This window comes from Pristiophorus japonicus, chromosome 15 (assembly GCF_044704955.1).
Source record: "Pristiophorus japonicus isolate sPriJap1 chromosome 15, sPriJap1.hap1, whole genome shotgun sequence".
Classification (NCBI taxonomy): domain Eukaryota; kingdom Metazoa; phylum Chordata; class Chondrichthyes; family Pristiophoridae; genus Pristiophorus; species Pristiophorus japonicus.
The window spans coordinates 50,724,469-50,743,523 of record NC_091991.1 but is presented as its reverse complement, the minus strand read 5'-3'; the positions used below and the strand labels follow the sequence as shown (position 1 = coordinate 50,743,523).

At 42.7% G+C, this 19,055-nt stretch overlaps 1 protein-coding gene across 3 annotated transcripts in view; it reads left to right on the top strand.

Annotated features, from left to right (window-relative positions):
• Positions 1-19,055, top strand: part of cecr2 (CECR2 histone acetyl-lysine reader) — a 146,829-nt gene that overhangs the window by 94,151 nt on the left and 33,623 nt on the right. For all 3 annotated transcript variants that reach the window (XM_070901642.1, XM_070901643.1, XM_070901644.1), the window contains 4 exons: positions 795-832; positions 942-1,033; positions 5,164-5,290; positions 15,459-15,856. In XM_070901642.1, the coding sequence (XP_070757743.1) occupies positions 795-832; positions 942-1,033; positions 5,164-5,290; positions 15,459-15,856 (655 nt within the window). The remainder of the gene's footprint in view (positions 1-794; positions 833-941; positions 1,034-5,163; positions 5,291-15,458; positions 15,857-19,055) is intronic.

The window sequence follows — 19,055 nt, the reverse complement described above, 5'->3', positions numbered from 1 at the left end:
CTTAAAGGCATCTATACTATTAGCCTGAACTGCCCTTTGTGGTAGTGCATTCCACATTCTAACCACCTGTTAATTTCAACTAATGGAAAATCATGGGCTGCACATGTGCGATTTCCTGACATGCACTTCCAGCAAGTGAGGCTCCAAGCCAGGTGCATGATTGGAAAATCTACCATACTGAGAAAGCAGTGCTCATGCTCCACAGCACAGTAATGTTCTGCATTTAAGGATCAAATCATCCTCTGCCTATATTTTCTAAACTTTGTTCTGCTTCCCTTTCCTTCCCACTTTTGCTGTCCATGACAATTTACAACTGAAACTAATGCAATGGAGATCTGTAGAATATATTGTGCCATCTGATACTTCTGTTAACTAACAGAAGATGCATCCGAATCACGGGTGTTAGAAAGTACGCTGGAGTGCTGCTCATCGCTGCTGCACAGGCTCGAGGTGAAGAGCCTAGATTGTGGTAATCACCATTAGACTACTCTTAACTATATCACTCTATAAATAGATTTCCTATGTCAGTGGTGTTAATAAGCAGCAATATCTAGTGCACATAACTACAGATAGTGTGTGCAGATTCTGTGTCTGTAGTGCTGTGTGTTTTTATTCTAAGCCATTAAAAAAAAATGAATTATTAATCAAACGGCTTCCTCACTTGTACGATGTGTTCTGTGTTTCAAAACTGGAAATGATCTTGGATCAGAAATAGTTTAATATGATTAGAGAAAACTAATCAGTGTTACATAAAATCGGTTATTGGTTGATTTTGAATCGCTTTTCTGTTGTAGATTTGAACTGGATGAAGATTACATTGCCATGTATAAAGGTAAGTGGGTAATTTTTTTTATGTTTGCTTTTAAATAACTTGGACATTGTTTCCTAAATATCAATATTATTTGTATAATGTGTTGAGATTCATTATTTGCTTCCTTCAGTCCTAGATGCTGTAAAAGCCCACAAGGATTCTTGGCCCTTCCTTGAACCTGTAGATGAATCTTATGCCCCAAATTACTATGAGATAATTGAAGTAAGAGAATTGTACTTGTCATATTCTATTCAGATATTTACTATTTAATGTATTAACTGTTGTACCGTACATGGATCTTCTCTGCAAAAAACAGAGAAAATAAATCAGCCAGACTTTATTTTCAGCACCAAAGTACAACTGTTACTGCTTAAACTCATGGGTTTACAATGAGTTACAGATTAAGGAAAGGGGTCATAGAATTTTGTACTGATCATTAGGCACAATAAACTTTCAAATGAGATTCCAGAGGAAAGAAGGGATCATTTATATCCACTCAGTTTGAATTAATGTCAACTGTTTTTTTCTTGCTTACCCTTGTTTGCTTAACAGTAAATAATGGGAGACTTGAATTTGAACTGGTGCCATATATTTAGTTGAACTATAAATTGTGCACTGAATTGGTCTTTTTTGAATCGCCTATTTCCAAGTGGAGATTATAAAGTGATGCTAGAGTTGCCCTGGTGATAGTAAAATTAATGTTGTGCATTGACTAACTGCTGATTATTTTGCAACAACTCTAGAGGCATGGAAGTACTTAACACCTTCACCAATATACCAAGTTGATTCTTGAATAAAACATCACCTGATCAGTGATAGTACCGTGGGATCCCATTCTTTTTTCAAAAAGCATTTTTGTTTGTGCTCATCGAGATGAAGGGTGTTACTGCTGGTGAATTAAACTCTTCAATTTCAAGCATGGCCTAGTATAGAACAGTTAGATGCGAATGAAAGCTCCAACTACTCTGCTGCAACAATGTACTTTAGCCCCAACCTCAGAAGACTACCTGCTACAGCATCACTGACATTTTTTCCATTTTCTACACCAGCCATCCAGTGCACTGAGTGTCTTTGCCAATTAATGCTTAATCAGGAACAGTTTGTGCTATAGGCCCATGCCCGCTAGAAAACAGACAGAAATGAGTTTGGGCAATTTCAGTCAACTAAATTCTGGTAGTCAAGCTGTGCAGTGGATTAATAATACCGACATATACTATAGGATTGCAACTGAGAAAGATGTAACTGAAGCCACCTGTAAGATTAGCCAAGAAGGGCCACATTACAACATAATTCTAAAAGGAAAAAGAGTGTTTAAAAAAAAAAAACAAGCCTGAAGGCTCTGTGTCTCAATCCAAGGAGCATTCATAATAAGGTGGATGAATTAACTGCGCAGATAGCTGTTAATGCATATGATGTAATTGGGATTACGGAGACATGGCTCCAGGGTGACCAAGGCTGGGAACTCAACATCCAGGGCTATTCAATATTCAGGAAGGATAGACGGAAACGAAAAGGCGGTGGGGTAGCGTTGCTGGTTAAAGAGGAGATTAATGCAATAGTAAGGAAGGACATTAGCTTGCATGATGTGGAATCTGTATGGGTAGAGCTGCGGAACATCAAAGGGCAGAAAACGCTAGTGGGAGTTGTGTACAGACCACCAAACAGTAGTAGTGAGGTTGGGGATGGCATCAAACATGAAATTAGGGATGCGTGCAATAAAGGTACAGCAGTTATCATGGGTGACTTTAATCTACATATAGATTGGGCTAACCAAACTGGTAGCAATACGGTGGAGGAGGATTTCCTGGAGTGTATAAGGGATGGTTTTCTAGACCAATATGTCGAGGAACCAACTAGAGAGCGGGCCATCCTAGACTGGGTGTTGTGTAATAAGAGAGGATTAGTTAGCAATCTTGTTGAGTGAGGCCCCTTGGGGAAGAGTGACCATAATATGGTAGAATTCTTCATTAAGATGGAGAGTGACGCAGTTAATTCAGAGACTTGGGTCCTGAAAAAGAAAGGTAACATCGATGGTATGAGACGTGAATTGGCTAGGATAGACTGGCAAATGATACTTAAAGGGTTGACAGCGGGTAGGCAATGGCAGACATTTAAAGATCACATGGATGAACTTCAACAATTGTACATCCCTGTCTGGGGTAAAAATAAAACTGGGAAGGTGGCTCAACCATGGCTAATGAGGGAAATTAGGGATAGTGTTAAATCCAAGGAAGAGACTTATAAATTGGCCAGAAAAAGTAGCAAACCTGAGGACTGGAAGAAATTATAATTCAGCAGAGGAGGACAGAGAGTTTAATTAGGAGGGGGGAAATAGAGTATGAGAGGAAGCTTGCAGGGAACATAAAAACTGACTGCAAAAGCTTCTATAGATATGTGAAGACATATGTAGGTCCCTTGCAGTCAGAAACGGGTGAATTTATAATGGGGAGCAAAGAAATGGCAGACCAATTGAACAAATACTTTGGTTCTGTCTTCACTAAGGAAGACACAAATAAACTTCCAGAAATACTAGGGGACCGAGGGTCTAGCGAGAAGGAGGAACTGAAGGAAATCCTTATTAGTCAGGAAATTGTGTTGGGGAAATTGATGGGATTGAAGGCCGATAAATCCCCAGGGCCTGATAGTCTGAATCCCAGAGTACTTAAGGAAGTGGCCCTAGAAATAGTGGATGCATTGGTGGTCATTTTCCAACATTCTATCGACTCTGGATCAGTTCTTATGGATTGGAGGGTAGCTAATGTAACCCCACTTTTTAAAAAAGGAGGGAGAGAGAAAACAGAATTATAGACCGGTTAGCCTGACATCGGTAGTGGGGAAAATGTTGGAATCAGTTATTAAAGATGTAATAGCAGCACATTTGGAAAGCAGTGACAGAATCAGTCCAAGTTGGCATGGATTTATGAAAGGGAAATCATGCTTGACAAATCTTCTAGAATTTTTTGAGGATGTACCTAGTAGAATGGACAAGGGAGAACCAGTGGATGTGGTGTATTTGGACTTTCAGAAGCCTTTTGACAAGGTCCCACACAAGAGATTGGTGTGCAAAATTAAACCACATGGTATTGGGGGTAATGTACTGACGTGGATAGAGAACTGGTTGACTGACAGGAAGCAGAGAGTCGGGATAAACGGGTCCTTTTCAGAATGGCAGGCAATGACTAGTGGGGTGCCGCAGGGCTCAGTGCTGGGCTGCCAGCTATTTACAATATACATTAATGATTTAGACAAAGGAATTGAATGTAATATCTCCAAGTTTGCAGATGACACTAAGCTGGGTGGCAGTGTGAGCAGTGAGGAGGATGCTAAGAGGCTGCAGTGTGACTTGGACAGGTTAGGTGAGTGGGCAAATGCATGGCAGCTGCAGTATAATGTGGATAAATGTGAGGTTATCCACTTTGGTGATAAAAAGAGGAAGGCAGAATATTATCTGAATGATGACAGATTAGGAAAAGGGGAGGTTCAACGAGACCTGGGTGTCATGGTTCATCAGTCATTGAAAGTTGGCATACAGGTACTGCAGGCGGTGAAGAAGGCAAATGGCATGTTGGCCTTCATAGCGAAAGGATTTGAGTATAAGAGCAGGGAGGTCTTACTGCAGTTGTACAGGGCCTTGGTGAGGCCACACCTTGAATATTGTGTATAGTTTTGGTCTCCTAATCGGAGGAAGGACATTCTTGCTTTGAGGGAGTGCAGCGACGGTTCACCAGACTGATTCCCGGGATGGCAGGATTGACATATGAAGAAAGACTGGATCAACCAGGCTTATATTCACTGGAATTTAGAAGAATGAGAGGGGATCTCTTAGAAACATATAAAATTCTGACAGGATTGGACAGGTTAGATGCAGGATGAATGTTCCTGGTGTTGGAAGTCCAGAACCAGGGGTCACAGTCTAAGGATAAGGGGTAAGCCATTTTGGACCGAGATGAGGAGAAACTTCTTCACTCAGAGAATTGTGAACCTGTGGAATTCTCTACCCCAGAAAATTGTAAAGGCCAGTTCGTTAGATATATTTAAAAGGGAGTTAGATGTGGCCCTTATGGCTAAAAGGATCAAGGGGTATGGAGAGAAAGCAGGAATGGGGTACTGAAGTTGCATGATCAGCCATGAACTCATTGAATGGCCTACTCCTACACCTAGTTTCTATGTTTCTATGAAAAGTGCTAGGTCAATCATGTCATGTGAGTGTCCAGTAAACTGAGTTTTAATCTCTTGCCTTTTTAGAAACCTTAAACACTCATTTTTATCTTTGAATGGTTACTTTTTGGCATACTGCATTGTTAAACAACTTTTCTCAATCACCTCCTTAATTGTGTTTTTAACACTTTCAGACACCTATGGATTTATCCACTATTGAAAGAAAACTTAATGAAAAACAATATAATGTGAAAGAGGAATTTGTTGCTGATATGAAGGTTATGTTTGAAGATTGTCTGGAATATAACGGTGAAGGAAATGGTGAGTCAGGAACAATACATTTTTACCATTTTTATCAACATTGTATAACAATTACTTTTTTAATAGAGCAAATGTACATTAAGAACTGAATCCAAAATATCCAAGAGCTCAGCAACGGAGTCTAAATAAATTGTGGTGATGTCGCATGTTGAAGGGGGCGGCGGGGAGTTATATGGCACAGTGAGTTACCATATTTCCCTTTCATCTCTGGGACCTCAGTTTGAATCCACCCTGGATTGAGGACTATTTGCATAAACCAACAGGCACCCATGGTAGTGTTGGTGCAAATTGGATGCCCATTGGAGAGACAGGAGAAAAATTCAGCACTTGAAAACCACATGGGGGTAAAGCCTGGAGACTAGCTTAAAAGTGCAACTAATTTTTAAACCAGCCCTATTTATATGTGCTCTCATTTCTGGGATGTTCCAGGCCTTGACCCTGGCCAGGAACACCACTGTGGGCCCCACTTATGTATGCCACTGAAGGGCTCAAGAGATGGGAACTGGAGGAAATCTGGCAGATGATGCCACATCCTACAGCCTTCGCCACCTTTTGCAATCCCAGGCTTCCGGACCAGACAGATCTTCCGTCTGCCACTGTTGCAACAGGAAACTGCAGTGGCCTGCTCTTTGGAGTGGAGACTCAATGTTATGTCTATGAAAGGAAAGGCCTGAATTCCTGGAGAAGGAATGTAGGAGATTGGGAAACAGCTGTAGGAGTACCACATAAAGGGTGGTAATCTTTGGATTACTCCCCCAGCCGCGTGCTCGAAGAGGGAAGGATAAGATAATGAGGGAGCTCAATGTATGACTATAGGGGGGAGGTGTCAGGAAGAGGGTTTCTGTTTAATCTGGCATGGGCACCAGTTAGAATCATGGAATCATGGAAATTTACAGCACGGAAGGAGGTCATTTCGGCCCATCGTGTCTGCGCCGGCCGACCAAGAGCTATCCAGCCTAATCCCACTTTCCAGCTCTTGCTCCTTCGCCCTGTAGGTTACGGCACTTTAAATGAACATCCAAGTATTTTTAAAATGTGGCGAGGGAATCTGCCTCTACCACCCTTTCAGGGTGGGTGAAGACATTTCCCCTCATATCTCCTCTAAACCGTCCCCCAATTACTTTAAATCTATTCCCCCTGGTTGTTGACCCCTCTGCCAAGGAAACGGGTCCTTTCCTATCCATTCTATCCAGGCGCCTCATAATTTTATACACCTCAATCAGGTCTCCCCTCAGCCTCCTCTGTTCCAAAGAAAACAGACCCAGCATCTCTAACCTTTCCTTATAGCCAAAATTCTCCAGTCCAGGCAACATTCTTGTAAATCTCCCCTGCACCCTTTCCAGTGCAATTTCACCTTTCCTGTAACGTGGTGACCAGAATTGCACACAGTACTCCAGCTGCAGCCTAACCAGTGTTTTATACAGTTCAAGCATAACCTCCTTGCTCTTGTATTCCATGCTTCGACTAATAAAGACAAGTATTCCATATGCCTTCTTAACCATCTTATCTACCTGGTCTGCTATCTTCAGGGATCTGTGGACTTGCACTCCAAGGTCCCTTTGTTTCTCTACACTTTTCAGTGTCATCCCATTTAATGTGTATTCCCTTGCCTTGTTAGACCATCCCAAGTGTATTACTTCACACTTCTCTGGATTGAATTCCATTTGCCACTGTTTTGCCCACCTGACCAGTACATTGATATCTTCCTGCAGTCCGTAGCTTTCTTCTTCATTATCACACAGCCTACTTTAGTGTCATCTGAAAACTTCTTAATCATATCCCCTACATTCAAGTCCAAGTCTTTGATATATACCACAAAAAGCAAGGGACCCAGCACCGAGCCCTGCGAAACCCCACTGGATATGGCCTTCCGGTCACAAAAACACCCATCAACCATTGCCCTTTGCTTCCTGCCTCTGAGCTAATTTTGGATCCAACTTGCCACTTTGCCCTGGATCCCATGGGCTATTACTTTCATGACCAGTCTGCCATGTGGGACCTTATCAAAAGCTTTGCTAAAATCCATACACACGACATCATACGCACTGCCCTCATCGACCCTCCTAGTTAACTCCTCAAAAAATTCAATCAAGTTAGTCAGACACGACATTCCCTTGACAACTCCATGCTGACTGCCCTTGATTAATCCATGTCTTTCCAAATGAAGATTTATCCTGCCCCTTTCTCCCTTTTTAAACAAAGGTGAAACATTAGCAGTCCTCCAGTCCTCTGACACTGCACCTGTAGCCAGAGAGGATTGGAAAATGCTGGTCAGGGCCGCTGCTATTTCCTCTTTTGCTTCTGGAATACATTTCATCCAGGCCTGGGGATTTATCCACTTTCAAAGCTACTAAGCCCCTTAATACTTCCTCTCTCTATATATTTATCTTGTCTAATATTTCACACTCCTCTTCCCTCATTGCAAAATCTGCATCGCCCCTCTCTTTTGTATTCATTAAGAATCCTAACCCCATCTTCTGCCTCCACACACAGATTTCCTTTATGGTCTCTAATAGGCCCCACTCTTTATTATCCTTTTGCTCTTAATGTATTTATAAAACATCTTTGGGGTTTCCCTGATTTTACTTGCCAACATTCTTTCATGCTCTCTCTTTGCTTTCCTGATATCTTTTTAAATTACACCCCTGCACTTCTTGTACTTCTCTAGAGTTTCTGCAGTGTCAAGTTCCCAGTATCTGTCATAAGCTTCCCTTTTTCTCTATCTTATCTTGTATGTTCCTTTATATCCAAGGGCTCTAGATTTGTTAGCCCCACCCTTTATTTTTAAGGGAACATACTTGCTCTCTACCCTCAGGATCTCCTCCTTGAATACCTCCCACTGCTCTCACTGATTTACCATCAGGTAGCTGTTTCCAGTCCACTTTGGCCAAATCCCATCTCAGCTCAGCAAAATTGGCTTTACCCCAATTGAGAACTTTTATTCCTGGTCCCCCTTTGTCCTTTTCCATAACTATCATAAATCTTACTGAATTATGATCACTAGCACCAAAATGCTCTCCAACTGATATCCCTTCCACCTGCCTAGTTCATTCCCCCAAACAAAGTCCAGAACCACCCCCTCCCTTGTTGGGCTTGATACATACTGGCTAAAGAAATCCTCCTCAATGCATTTTAGGAATTCCGCACCTTTTGTACCATTCACACTACCTTTTTCTCAGTTAATACTATGGTAGTTAAAATCCCCCACTATTACAGCTCTATAGTTTTTCCACTTCGTAGCAATTTGCCCACATATTTGTCCTTCTATCTCCCTCTGACTGTTTGGCGGTCTATAGTACACTCCCAGAAGTGTGATGGCCCCTTTTAATTCAATCCATATGGCCTCATTTGATGACCCCTCTAATATATCATCCCTTCTCACAGCTGTAATTGTTTCTTTAATCAATAATACGACCCCCCCCCCCCCCTCCTCTCTATCCCGCCTGAAAACCCTGTAACCAGGAATGTTGAGCTGCTTTACCTGCCCTTTCAGCCATGTCTTAGTGGAGAAGATGTTCTGCAAGGATGGCTACTCCTGAACAGGAAGGGAGATAATGAACTGGCAGAACAGACAAAAAGGGAAGTGAAGTCATTTAAACTGAGAAAGAAGCCGGTGAGGGAAAATAAAGGCTATCAGAAAGAGCAGATAAAGGTAGCAAAAAATGAGGGAAAATATGCAAGTAACGAAGGATTTAGCAAAAAGACTAGCATGCAGAAGGAATAAAAGACATCGAGAAAGAAAATCAATTGAGTTAATGGAATAAGGTGCTATCTTGGGCAAAAAAAAAAAATCAAGAAAAAAGGCGTGGTATTGAGGCAATTGAGCTATTTATCAGCTGTTACTGATCTGGCTAAAGGAAAGAAAAAGGCAGAGACTGGCATTTATATAGTGCTTTTCACATCCTCATTACATCCCAAAGTGCTTCACAGCCAATGAATTACTTTTGAAGTGTAGTCGTTGTAGGCAAATGCGGCTGCCAATTTGGACACAACAAGATCGCGCCGAGCTAATTGACCAGGTACTCCCATTTCTTTAATTCTGTTGTTGAGTAATAAATGTTGGCCAGGACACCGAGAGTACTATAGGTCCACCGAGCAGTTTAACATCTCATCTAAAGGTCCCATAGTGCAACATTTCCTCAGTACTGCACTGAAGTGTAGCCTAGATTACATGCTGAAGTCTCTGGAGTAGGACTTGAACTTGTGACCTTCTGACTTGGATGCAACTATTGTGCCAAGGCTGACACCTAGGCCACAGTTGGATTGTTGCATGCAACTTTGGGTGTTGCTGTATAGAAATTATATCTGGGCCATGAAAAAGGTATAATGAAGATCCACTGGAATGATATACAGCAACAACTTGTATTTAAATAGCGCCTTTAACGTAGTAAAATATTCCAAGACATCAAGCCACATAAAGAGAAATTGAGGTCGGTGACCAAAAGCTTGGTCGAAGAGAGGTTTTAAGGAGCATCTTAAAGGAGGAAGGAGAGGAAGAGAGGCAGATGTTTAGGGAGGGAGTTCCAGAGCTAGGCAGCTGAAGGCACAGCCACCAATGGTTGAGCAATTAAAATCAAGAATTCTCAAGAGGCCAGAATTAGAGGAACGCAGATATCTCGAGGGGTGGGCGGGGGTGCTGTATGGGGTTGGAGGAGCGAGAGCTTCTAACTATGAAGAAAAACTTGAAAAATGAAGGATATTCTCACTGGAACAAGGGGAGGGAGTCTAATCAAGATTTTCAAAATTATGAAATCTATTGAGGGTAAACAGTAAAAGATTGTGTTTGCTGGTTGGTGAATATGTGACGAGAGGCATAGACTGAGGGTTAGGACTTGGAATGCTTCACCACAAGTAGCAATTGTAGGCAGATACGATAAATGGAATTTGCTAGCATATGAAAAAGAAAGGATATGAGCAAAGGGCAAAGAGATGGGATTGGAATAAAAAGCTCCAGTTGAATAACAAGCCCCCAGCACAGGTGCAGTGGTGCTGAATGGCCTCCTATGCTACACAGAATCCCATTTGCCTTTTTTATGACCTTATCTACCTGCACTCTCACCTTTTAAAGGTCATTGTATCCGTATTCCTAGATCTCTCTTTTCCACCACTCTGTTAAGGATCTGATAATTTAGGGTGTAGTTCCTTTCACCATTCTTCTTCCCATTTCTTTGAACTGCAATTGCCACCTATCTGCCCACTCTGCTAACCTGACTCTGTCCGCCTGGAGTCTTCAGAGTTTGTCATGTCATCTTCTTCACTTGCACCTATGTCCAAGCTTATTATATAAATCGAAAACAGATTTTCGCCTAGATCTCTCGAGTATACAGAGCTCATGAATCAGAGAAACATTAATTGACCCTACTCTTCAAATTCTGCCCCTAACTATCTCTCTCTTCATGAGAAGACACTCCATTTATTATCACACGCCTTCAATTTCATGACCAAGGCTCGATGTGACATGAGATCAAATGCATCCCGAAAGTCCATATATGCACCTTCAACAATAAATTCTATGATTTCCTCAAAAAATTCAATTAAATCAAACCAGCCTGCCCTTTACAAATCTAACTGTCCCTGCTTAACCCATGCCTCCCGAAGTACTCACTAATTTCATCCTGTATTATAGACTTTAAAGAGCTGATTTTATGAATGCACTCTTCCAGCAGAAAAATTGCAGCCACACTGCCCACTATTTTCCTTACAATGGGCCCAAGTTTCCACATGATTTGCGGCTGATTTTTAGGAGCAACTGGTGGAGAACCGACTATCTTAGAAATCGCAATTCTCCACATTTCTTTTTCTACAGTTCTAGTCAGGTAGAACAGTTCTACTTTGGAACAGAATTTTTTCTTCAAAAGGAGGCATGATTTCAAAGTTTCCACAGTGAAAACGTACTCCAAACTAAGTTAGAATGGAGCAAGTGAAGATTTTTGTAGAACTGAAAAAACCTGTTCTACACATTAAAAAATCAGGCGCAGGTTACAAATTAGGCGTCCAGAACGAGGTGGGGAGGTGGGGAGGGAAGTCAAGTCATTAAATTCTACAATAAATCCTTATTTATACTTCTACAAATATTATACAAATAAATCCAACCTGAATAAACATTTATAAGCAAAGAAAAGATTAAATAAACCATCTTCCTACTTGTGTGAAAGTGCTTCAGGCACGGAGAATGCTGCAGTCAGCCTGAGGCGCCCGTTCTTCCCGCGGGGGGGTGGGGGGGGGGAGGAGGAGGAGGCGCCCGTTCTTTCACGCGGGGGGGAGGAGGCGCCCGTTCTTCCCGCGGGGAGGGGGGGAGGAGGCGCCCGTTCTTTCACGCGGGGGGGAGGAGGCGCCCGTTCTTCCCGCGGGGAGGGGGGGAGGAGGCGCCTGTTCTTCCCGCGGGGAGGGGGGGAGGAGGCGCCCGTTCTTCCCGCGGGGAGGGGGGGAGGAGGCGCCTGTTCTTCCCGCGGGGGGGGGGGGGGAGGAGGCGCCCGTTCTTCCCGCGGGGAGGGGGGGGGGAGAGGAGGCGCCCGTTCTTCCTGCGGTGGGGGGGGGGGGGGGGGGAGGAGACGGTGAGAAGGCTGAAAGTGCTGATGGCAATGTGCTTTTATTTTAAAAATGTTCAAAAATTAATCAGCTACAAAGAACTACAAAAATGGCCGAGTGCCAATGTTTCCTTCACACTGCGTGTGCCCGAACGCTCCAACGCGCACGCGCAGCGTTGCCAGCAGGAAAAAAACTAATTTAAATAGTACCCGCTCCCTCCCACTTACAAAATCGGCGCGAGTGTAGGCTCCGCCCCCCTGGGCGCCGCGCCAGGCAGACAAGGAACTGCAGAACGCTCCAGAATCACGAGTTTTTTTTTAGGCGCCGTTTTAGACGCGATAAACGGGTGCCCAGCTTGGAGGGGCGCCCGTTTTTTATCGTGTGGAAATTTGGGCCCATTAACCTAATAGCCAAAATATTATGGGGCGAGTACCCCAACTTCCCGACACATGCACCGGGTGAATGACACTCCAGACAACAGTGTGCAAATTGGCATTGAAATAAGGCAAGGCTTGTAATTTCTAGTTTATCCCTTCCCCATTCTATTCCTTTGGCACAATTTCTGTCTAAGATTTTTGGAAAAATATGATTAGTGCTACTGTATTGCAATTGCCTCCTCCGCCTCATTCAGTATTCTGGGATGCATGCCAGTTTATACACTGGGATGTGGTATTTCAGAAACAAATGCAACTAAATTAAGAAACCAAAAAGAGCAGTGTATTTTGGGGGTGGGGTGTGGGGGAGGAAAATCTGTTGGCTTCTGGAGTTAGCTTAGAGGATTTTAAGTACATATCCCCATAACCTTCAATCCCATTCTTAAATAAATATTTGTCTTGCTCCTTTTTGAAGGAATTAATTGAAATGGGTTAATTGGTTTTACTACAGGCCTGTTCCACAGACGATCTACTGTGTTGGTTGTACGAATCGGAGAAATTGTTTTTGATCTTCTAATTCCTCAATATTTTTATCTGATTCCTATTTTAAATTAGAATGACATTAGACAGTAACTCATTAGTTCCCAGGTATAGCCACTGTAAATATCAACAGAGCCTTGTATACCTCCTCACTCATTTAGTTAAAGGTTCTAGAGTGTAGAGGATTTCCTAAACCAATTTAACTGCATATGGAATTTATCTAGTTTTTATTTTTTTAAGAATGTATCCATCCTTTGTTGGTCTCTTTCCCTCTTCCCCCCCCCCCCCCCCCTCTGCATCATATTCCTTAAAGGACCAATCTGATCTACAATATTCTATACTTTCATAGCTTAGAAAACCCCGCTCTGGATCTTCTTGCTGCTACCCACTATCGGCCTTTCTTTTGTTCTCTTATCCCATCAAAAAACCCTTTGTTTTTCATCCACTGATTTGTATAGCTCAAAACAGTCTGCAGTACATTTCAATTTTTCATATATTTTCAAAGGATTCATTTTAGTATTTAATTTGTTTTTGACACCCTTATTATGATATTTATCTCCCTTTGTTTTAGTTCTTTTTTCATAGGGGTATATTTCCTTTCCACATCCCTTAAAGTAATGTTAACATTTTTAACTTGTTTTCTAGTTCTACTTCTTTCTTTAATATCCCATAGAAGTCATTCCATTATCCAGGCTACTATTAATTTCTTAAAGTTATTAAATAATAAATACAAGCACCACCTAAAACTCTGCTCCACATGTGTAATAAGCAGTCTCCTATTAAATGTATTACTTGTACATCCCTCACCCATTGGCCTTTTCTGATTTGTCCACTTCATTTGCGAGATATTGAAATTCTTTATAATTGGGTTTTAATTGCCCACAGCCTTTCACGCCTAAGCAGCACACTAGCTACTTGTCCATGTTGAAGTGCTCAGTTGAATCTACTGAGTTCTTCGTATAAGGCATCGCTAAGTTGCATCAAATAATCGTAACTCATTCCAGTGCATTTTAATTTATCACAGCTGCCACTGTTCGTGATACCAGGATAGTCACCAGTGTCAATAATTTCAAAATTGCATCTGGATGCACTTCGTCTTCAAAACCTTACTTCTGGTTGTCATTCTTGTCACACTTTTGTGTGACCTATTTCCCAATACATATTCCTATGCCTGCATTTACAGCGGAAACTGCCTATATAAACTAGCCACACTGCAATTATTAAAATATACTTGCACGCTCCTGGCTGTAGCACCTTAATTGTGCGTCTCCTAGCTCCTCGGGCTGCACTGGGCAATAACATCTGTGTAACTTTAGAATGGGGACTGAATTAGATCTATGTGCCCTGGTCCAGCTGTCCCTCGCCATCTAACTCTGCTTGGCATGAAGATTGCACCAAGTCTTGACTCCCTGTGTCGTCATCTAGGTGGTCCCTCGAACGAGGATGACTTGCTTCCACGAGTTCACAGGTGTTTTGATGAAGGACCCGATGTTCCAGTCCTGAACTCCAATTGAGTGGGTGGAAGATGCCTGTGCATGAATTTTTTTAACGGACATTTGCACACCGGCCACCCCACGGGCTTGACAAAGCTATCCAGTGGCAAGGGTTAACCAGGATGACTGGAGACCTGCTCTGCTGCACGGATCTAGCGCGCACACATATTGCAGTTGGGCTGCCCCGGGCCCTCAGCTCTTCTGGGCCTCATACCCTTATCTGTCTTACCTCCGCCACGATCTCTCACCGCTCCTCCACCATAAACATTCAGCGCATCTCGTAACAAACACTCGCCACTCATCCGCCCCGACCTTCCCACTCCTCTGTACCTGGGCCCTGCTGATGTTCCTGCCCACACTCCAAAACGGCGACCAGGGTTTTGATGACATCACCCATCTCAAAATCATCGCACTCCCTGTGTGCAACTGCACAAGACATTGACTAGAAACCAATAATTTTGCTGATTGCAGAAGGAAATCACATTAGAAGGCACATGGTTTGTTTTTTCATTGCTCTTGGTATGTGTTCTGGAAATCATTTCCTTCCAATAGGTAATTTCTCCTTTGGTTAAATAAATTGGCAAAATATTGGCGGTGGGAGTCATGGAAGCAAAAGTGTGAACTAACTCATTACTAACACTTTCTAAATTTTATAGAGTAAATTTGTTATGCTAAGGGGAGGAGTAATAAATTACTCTTGTTTATTAGATCTCTTTTACTTACTAATAAAGTTAATAGGCTTATCATTGGCAGTCAAAAAATCTTGCCTTATGAAACTTGCATGATAAATTAAAATGTGCCTCTGTTTCATGGTTCAGTGAGTAATATGGTGTATGTGGTTTCATTTTATATTCAGCTTTTTAGAAAAGATGTCAAACTTAATCAGATTGCTGTGATCATAAAAAATCCTCCATAGCAACAATTAGATGATTGAGGATAGGGGTAGAATTAAAATTCGTTTCTCATAACTGAGAGAAACTTCACACTGCTTTTAATGATTAAACAAAAAAGCAGTCCCGAACTGCGTAAAACATGTCTCCCTGTTAATCAACAGCTGAAGAAAATACCACATTCTTTATTATTTTATTACTGCAGTCCTGAAACAATTAGTTTGGATGAGTTGTTCCAATCATCTCTGAGCCATAATACATTTTCTTTTTGCATGAGCTTGTGTGTGTGTGCTGTTGGCTGTGTGTTCTCACTATTCATCATTTAATTTTCTTGTTCTAATAGAATACACAAAGATGGCCGAGGCTCTAGACAGGTGTTTTAACAAATCAATGCTGAAACACTTCCCTGCAGAAGATGCTGACAGTGATGAAGAGTTTAATCTACGTTGGGAAGATAGGGAAAAGAAAGACCGGCGACGAAGCAAATCAAACCGGTTTGGAAAAGAAGCCACTGAAACTTTAAGTAAAACTACTGATGAATCTCTACGAAGACAGCAGCAACAGATAAATGGTGAATTGCACAGTGCTGGAGCTGAGATGAACAGTGACCAATTGCAGCATGTGCCTCCTTTAAGGACACTGGGACAAGTAAATGGACAGAGTTTCCCTCTTACACCACCCTACAAGGGAATGTCATGTGGTGAATCACCACGGCAGATGTATCATCTTCAAGGCCAACAAGTAAGATGCCATTCTTTTTCCTTGAATATACAGTCTGTTTGTGTGTACACATGTGGAATCTGTATGTCTATTAGGGCTAGAATATTGTTTCAGCCCTCGGTGTTGGTAATTAAGTACTCATAGTTTTTTTTCCTCACCCCATCGGTTTTCTGCTCTCCTTTCCTAAAGGCTCTGACTCATGCTATGGTGAAATTCCATGGGAGCCTGCTGACCTGCATCACCTTACCCAAGTGGCTATTCTTCATTTATGCGCCGAGGCAGTTCATGTTAGTAGTCTATTCAACCACAGAGCCACACAGAAAAGCTAAAGTCATACTCTCGCCTGACATCCACTTGCCCAATGTCCATAATCGGGAGTGAAAATCTTGGCTGTTTTTTTGAACCCAGTCCCCCCCTCAATCCAGAGATGCTAAGGCCAATTGTAGCAACCCCCCTGGGATTTACTTTGACAAACACTGAATGAACTTTCAAAGTTCTTGTGTGTAAGGAGACTTGAACCACAGTTTCAGTCACTATTGCTGCTCCTTGTTTAGTTTTTTTCAATGTGACCCAAGTACGTAAGTTTGGATGAGGATTTCAAACGTATGATTGTATGCAGTGCAGTCCTGTGAGGGAAAGGTAGTTTCACTGTTGTTTACTGGCCTCTGAATCCAGCTGTTTTGTTGGGCTAATAAACAAAACCATTATCAGCACTGTTGCAACATTTTCCAATCAAACAAATATTGTAATTTCCGTTTGTTTCTTCTGAGTACAAGCATTTCATCATTTAGTTGCACCGTTTAACTGGGGTCTAGTTTCTGATCTAATGACGTCGATCATTAACTTTTCAAAGTGGAAACCTAAGGCAGAAAAAACAGCAAATAAGCAACGGCCCTAATTATTTTAAATGCTGAAAAATATTAACCCAGAAATTACTGTTGGTGACATTAGCAGACGAATCTTTAACAAGCACATGTGACATTCTTCTGCCTGTTATTTTAATGGACGTGCTTATTTGTACTGCCAAAATGGCCACCTGCTCCACCCTTTGTCTATGATTGGTCCCCTTGGAGGATAAGCCATACCCTTAAGTTTCACTGGAATGTGTAACTGGATCCACCCATCCCAAGGTCTCACTGACTGACTTTTCAAATTGTAACTCGATCCACTTTAACTTCCTGAAGCGACAGAGGACAAAGCTCCCCAGCCAAAGTACCTTACCCCAGTCCAAGTGTATGCCTTACTCCAGTCCAAGTACATCCCTCCTCCAGCGCAAGTGCATCCTCCCCCCACCCCACCATAGATGGGGCATTATGTAAGGATTGTTAACGGGTTTATTGGGTATGAAGTGAATAGTGACAGTGGTGTGACTTCTGGATATCATCCATTTCAACGATGTCCCTTATAGGAGGTTGGAAGAACGTGATCCGTCTTCCCTGAGTTTTCTCCCTCTCCCTCTCCCTCTCCCTCTCCCTCTCCCTCTCCCTCTCCCTCTCCCTCTCCCTCTCCCTCTCCCTCTCCCTCTCCCTCTCCCTCTCCCTCTCCCTCTCCCTCTCCCTCTCCCTCTCTCGCGCTCCGCCCTGGCCCCTCTCGCTCTTCTTTCTTCCCCCCCCCCCCCCCCCCCCAGCCCTTCTCACCCCGGCTTCTCTCGTTCCTTCCCCCGGCCCCCTCTCACTCTCTCTTTCCCGCCCCCAGCCTCTCTCCTCTCTCTCTCACAAGAAATAGGAGCAGGAGTAGGCCATTTGACCCCTCGAGCCTGCTCCGCCATTCAATAAGATGATCATGGCTGATCTGATCATGGACTCCGTTCCATTTCCCTGCCCACTCCCCACAACTCTTTATTCCCCTTATCACTCAAAAATCTGTCTATGTCCGCCTTAAATATATTCAAAGACCCAGCCTCTGGGACAGCGAATACCACAGATTTACAACCCTGAGAGAAGAAATTCCTCCTCATCTCAGTTTTAAATGGCGGCCCCTTAGTCTGAGACTATACCCCCTAGTTTTAGTTTCCCCCCATGAGTGGAAATATACTCTCTGCATCTATCTTGTCCCTCCCCCTCATTATCTTATATGTTTCGAGAAGATCACCTCTCATTCTTCTGAACTCCAGTGAGTATAGACCCAACCTACTCAACTTACCTTCATAAGTCAAACCCCTCATCTCCAAAATCAACCTAGTGAACCGTCTCTGAACAGCCTCCAATGCAAGTATATCCTTTTTTAAATACGGAGACCAGATGTGGCCTCACCAATACCCTTACAGTTGTAGCAGGACTTCTCTGCTTTGATTCTCTATCTCCCTTGCAATAAAGGCCAACATTCCATTTGCCTTCCTGATTACTTACTGTACCTGCATACTAACTTTTTGTGTTTCATGCACAAGGACTCCCAGATCCCTCTGCACTGAAGCACTTTGCAATTTTTCTCCATTTAAATTATAATCTGCTTTTCTATTTTTTCTGCCAAAGTGGATAACCTCACATTTTCCCACATTATACTCCCCAAATTTTTGGCCACTCGCTTAGTCTGTCTATATCCATTTGCAGCTGTTTTTGTGTCCTCCACACAATTTGCTTTCCCATCCATCTTTGTGTCATCTGCAAACTTGGCTACCTTACACTCGGTCCCTTCATCAAATCGTTAATATAGATTGTAAATAGTTCAGGCTCCAGCACTGATCCCTGCGGCAACCCCCTCGTTACCGTTTGCCAACCGGAAAATGACCCGTTTATCCCAACTCTGTTTTCTGTTCATTAGCCAATTCTCAATCCATGCTAATATATTACCCCCAACTCCATAAACTTTTATCTTGTGCAGTAACCTTTTATGTGGCACCTTATCGAATGCCTTCTGGAAATCCAAATGCACCACATCCACTGGTTGCCCCTTATCCGCCCTGCTCGTTAAATCCTCAAAGAACCCCAGCAAATTTGTCAAACTATCTCTGCAACCACTTCTTTAAGGACTCCAGGATACAAGCCATCAGGTCCAGGTGACTTGTCCGCTTTTAATCCCATTAGTTTACCGAGTACCACTACTTTTGTGATTGTATTAAATTCCTCCCTCCTTAAAGCCCCTTGATTATCCCCTATTGGGATGTTTTTAATGTCTTCTACCGTGAAGACCGATACAAAATATTTGTTCAAAGTCTCTGCCATTTCCCTGTTCCCCATTATTAATTCCCCAATCTTATCCTCTAGGGGACCAACATTTACTT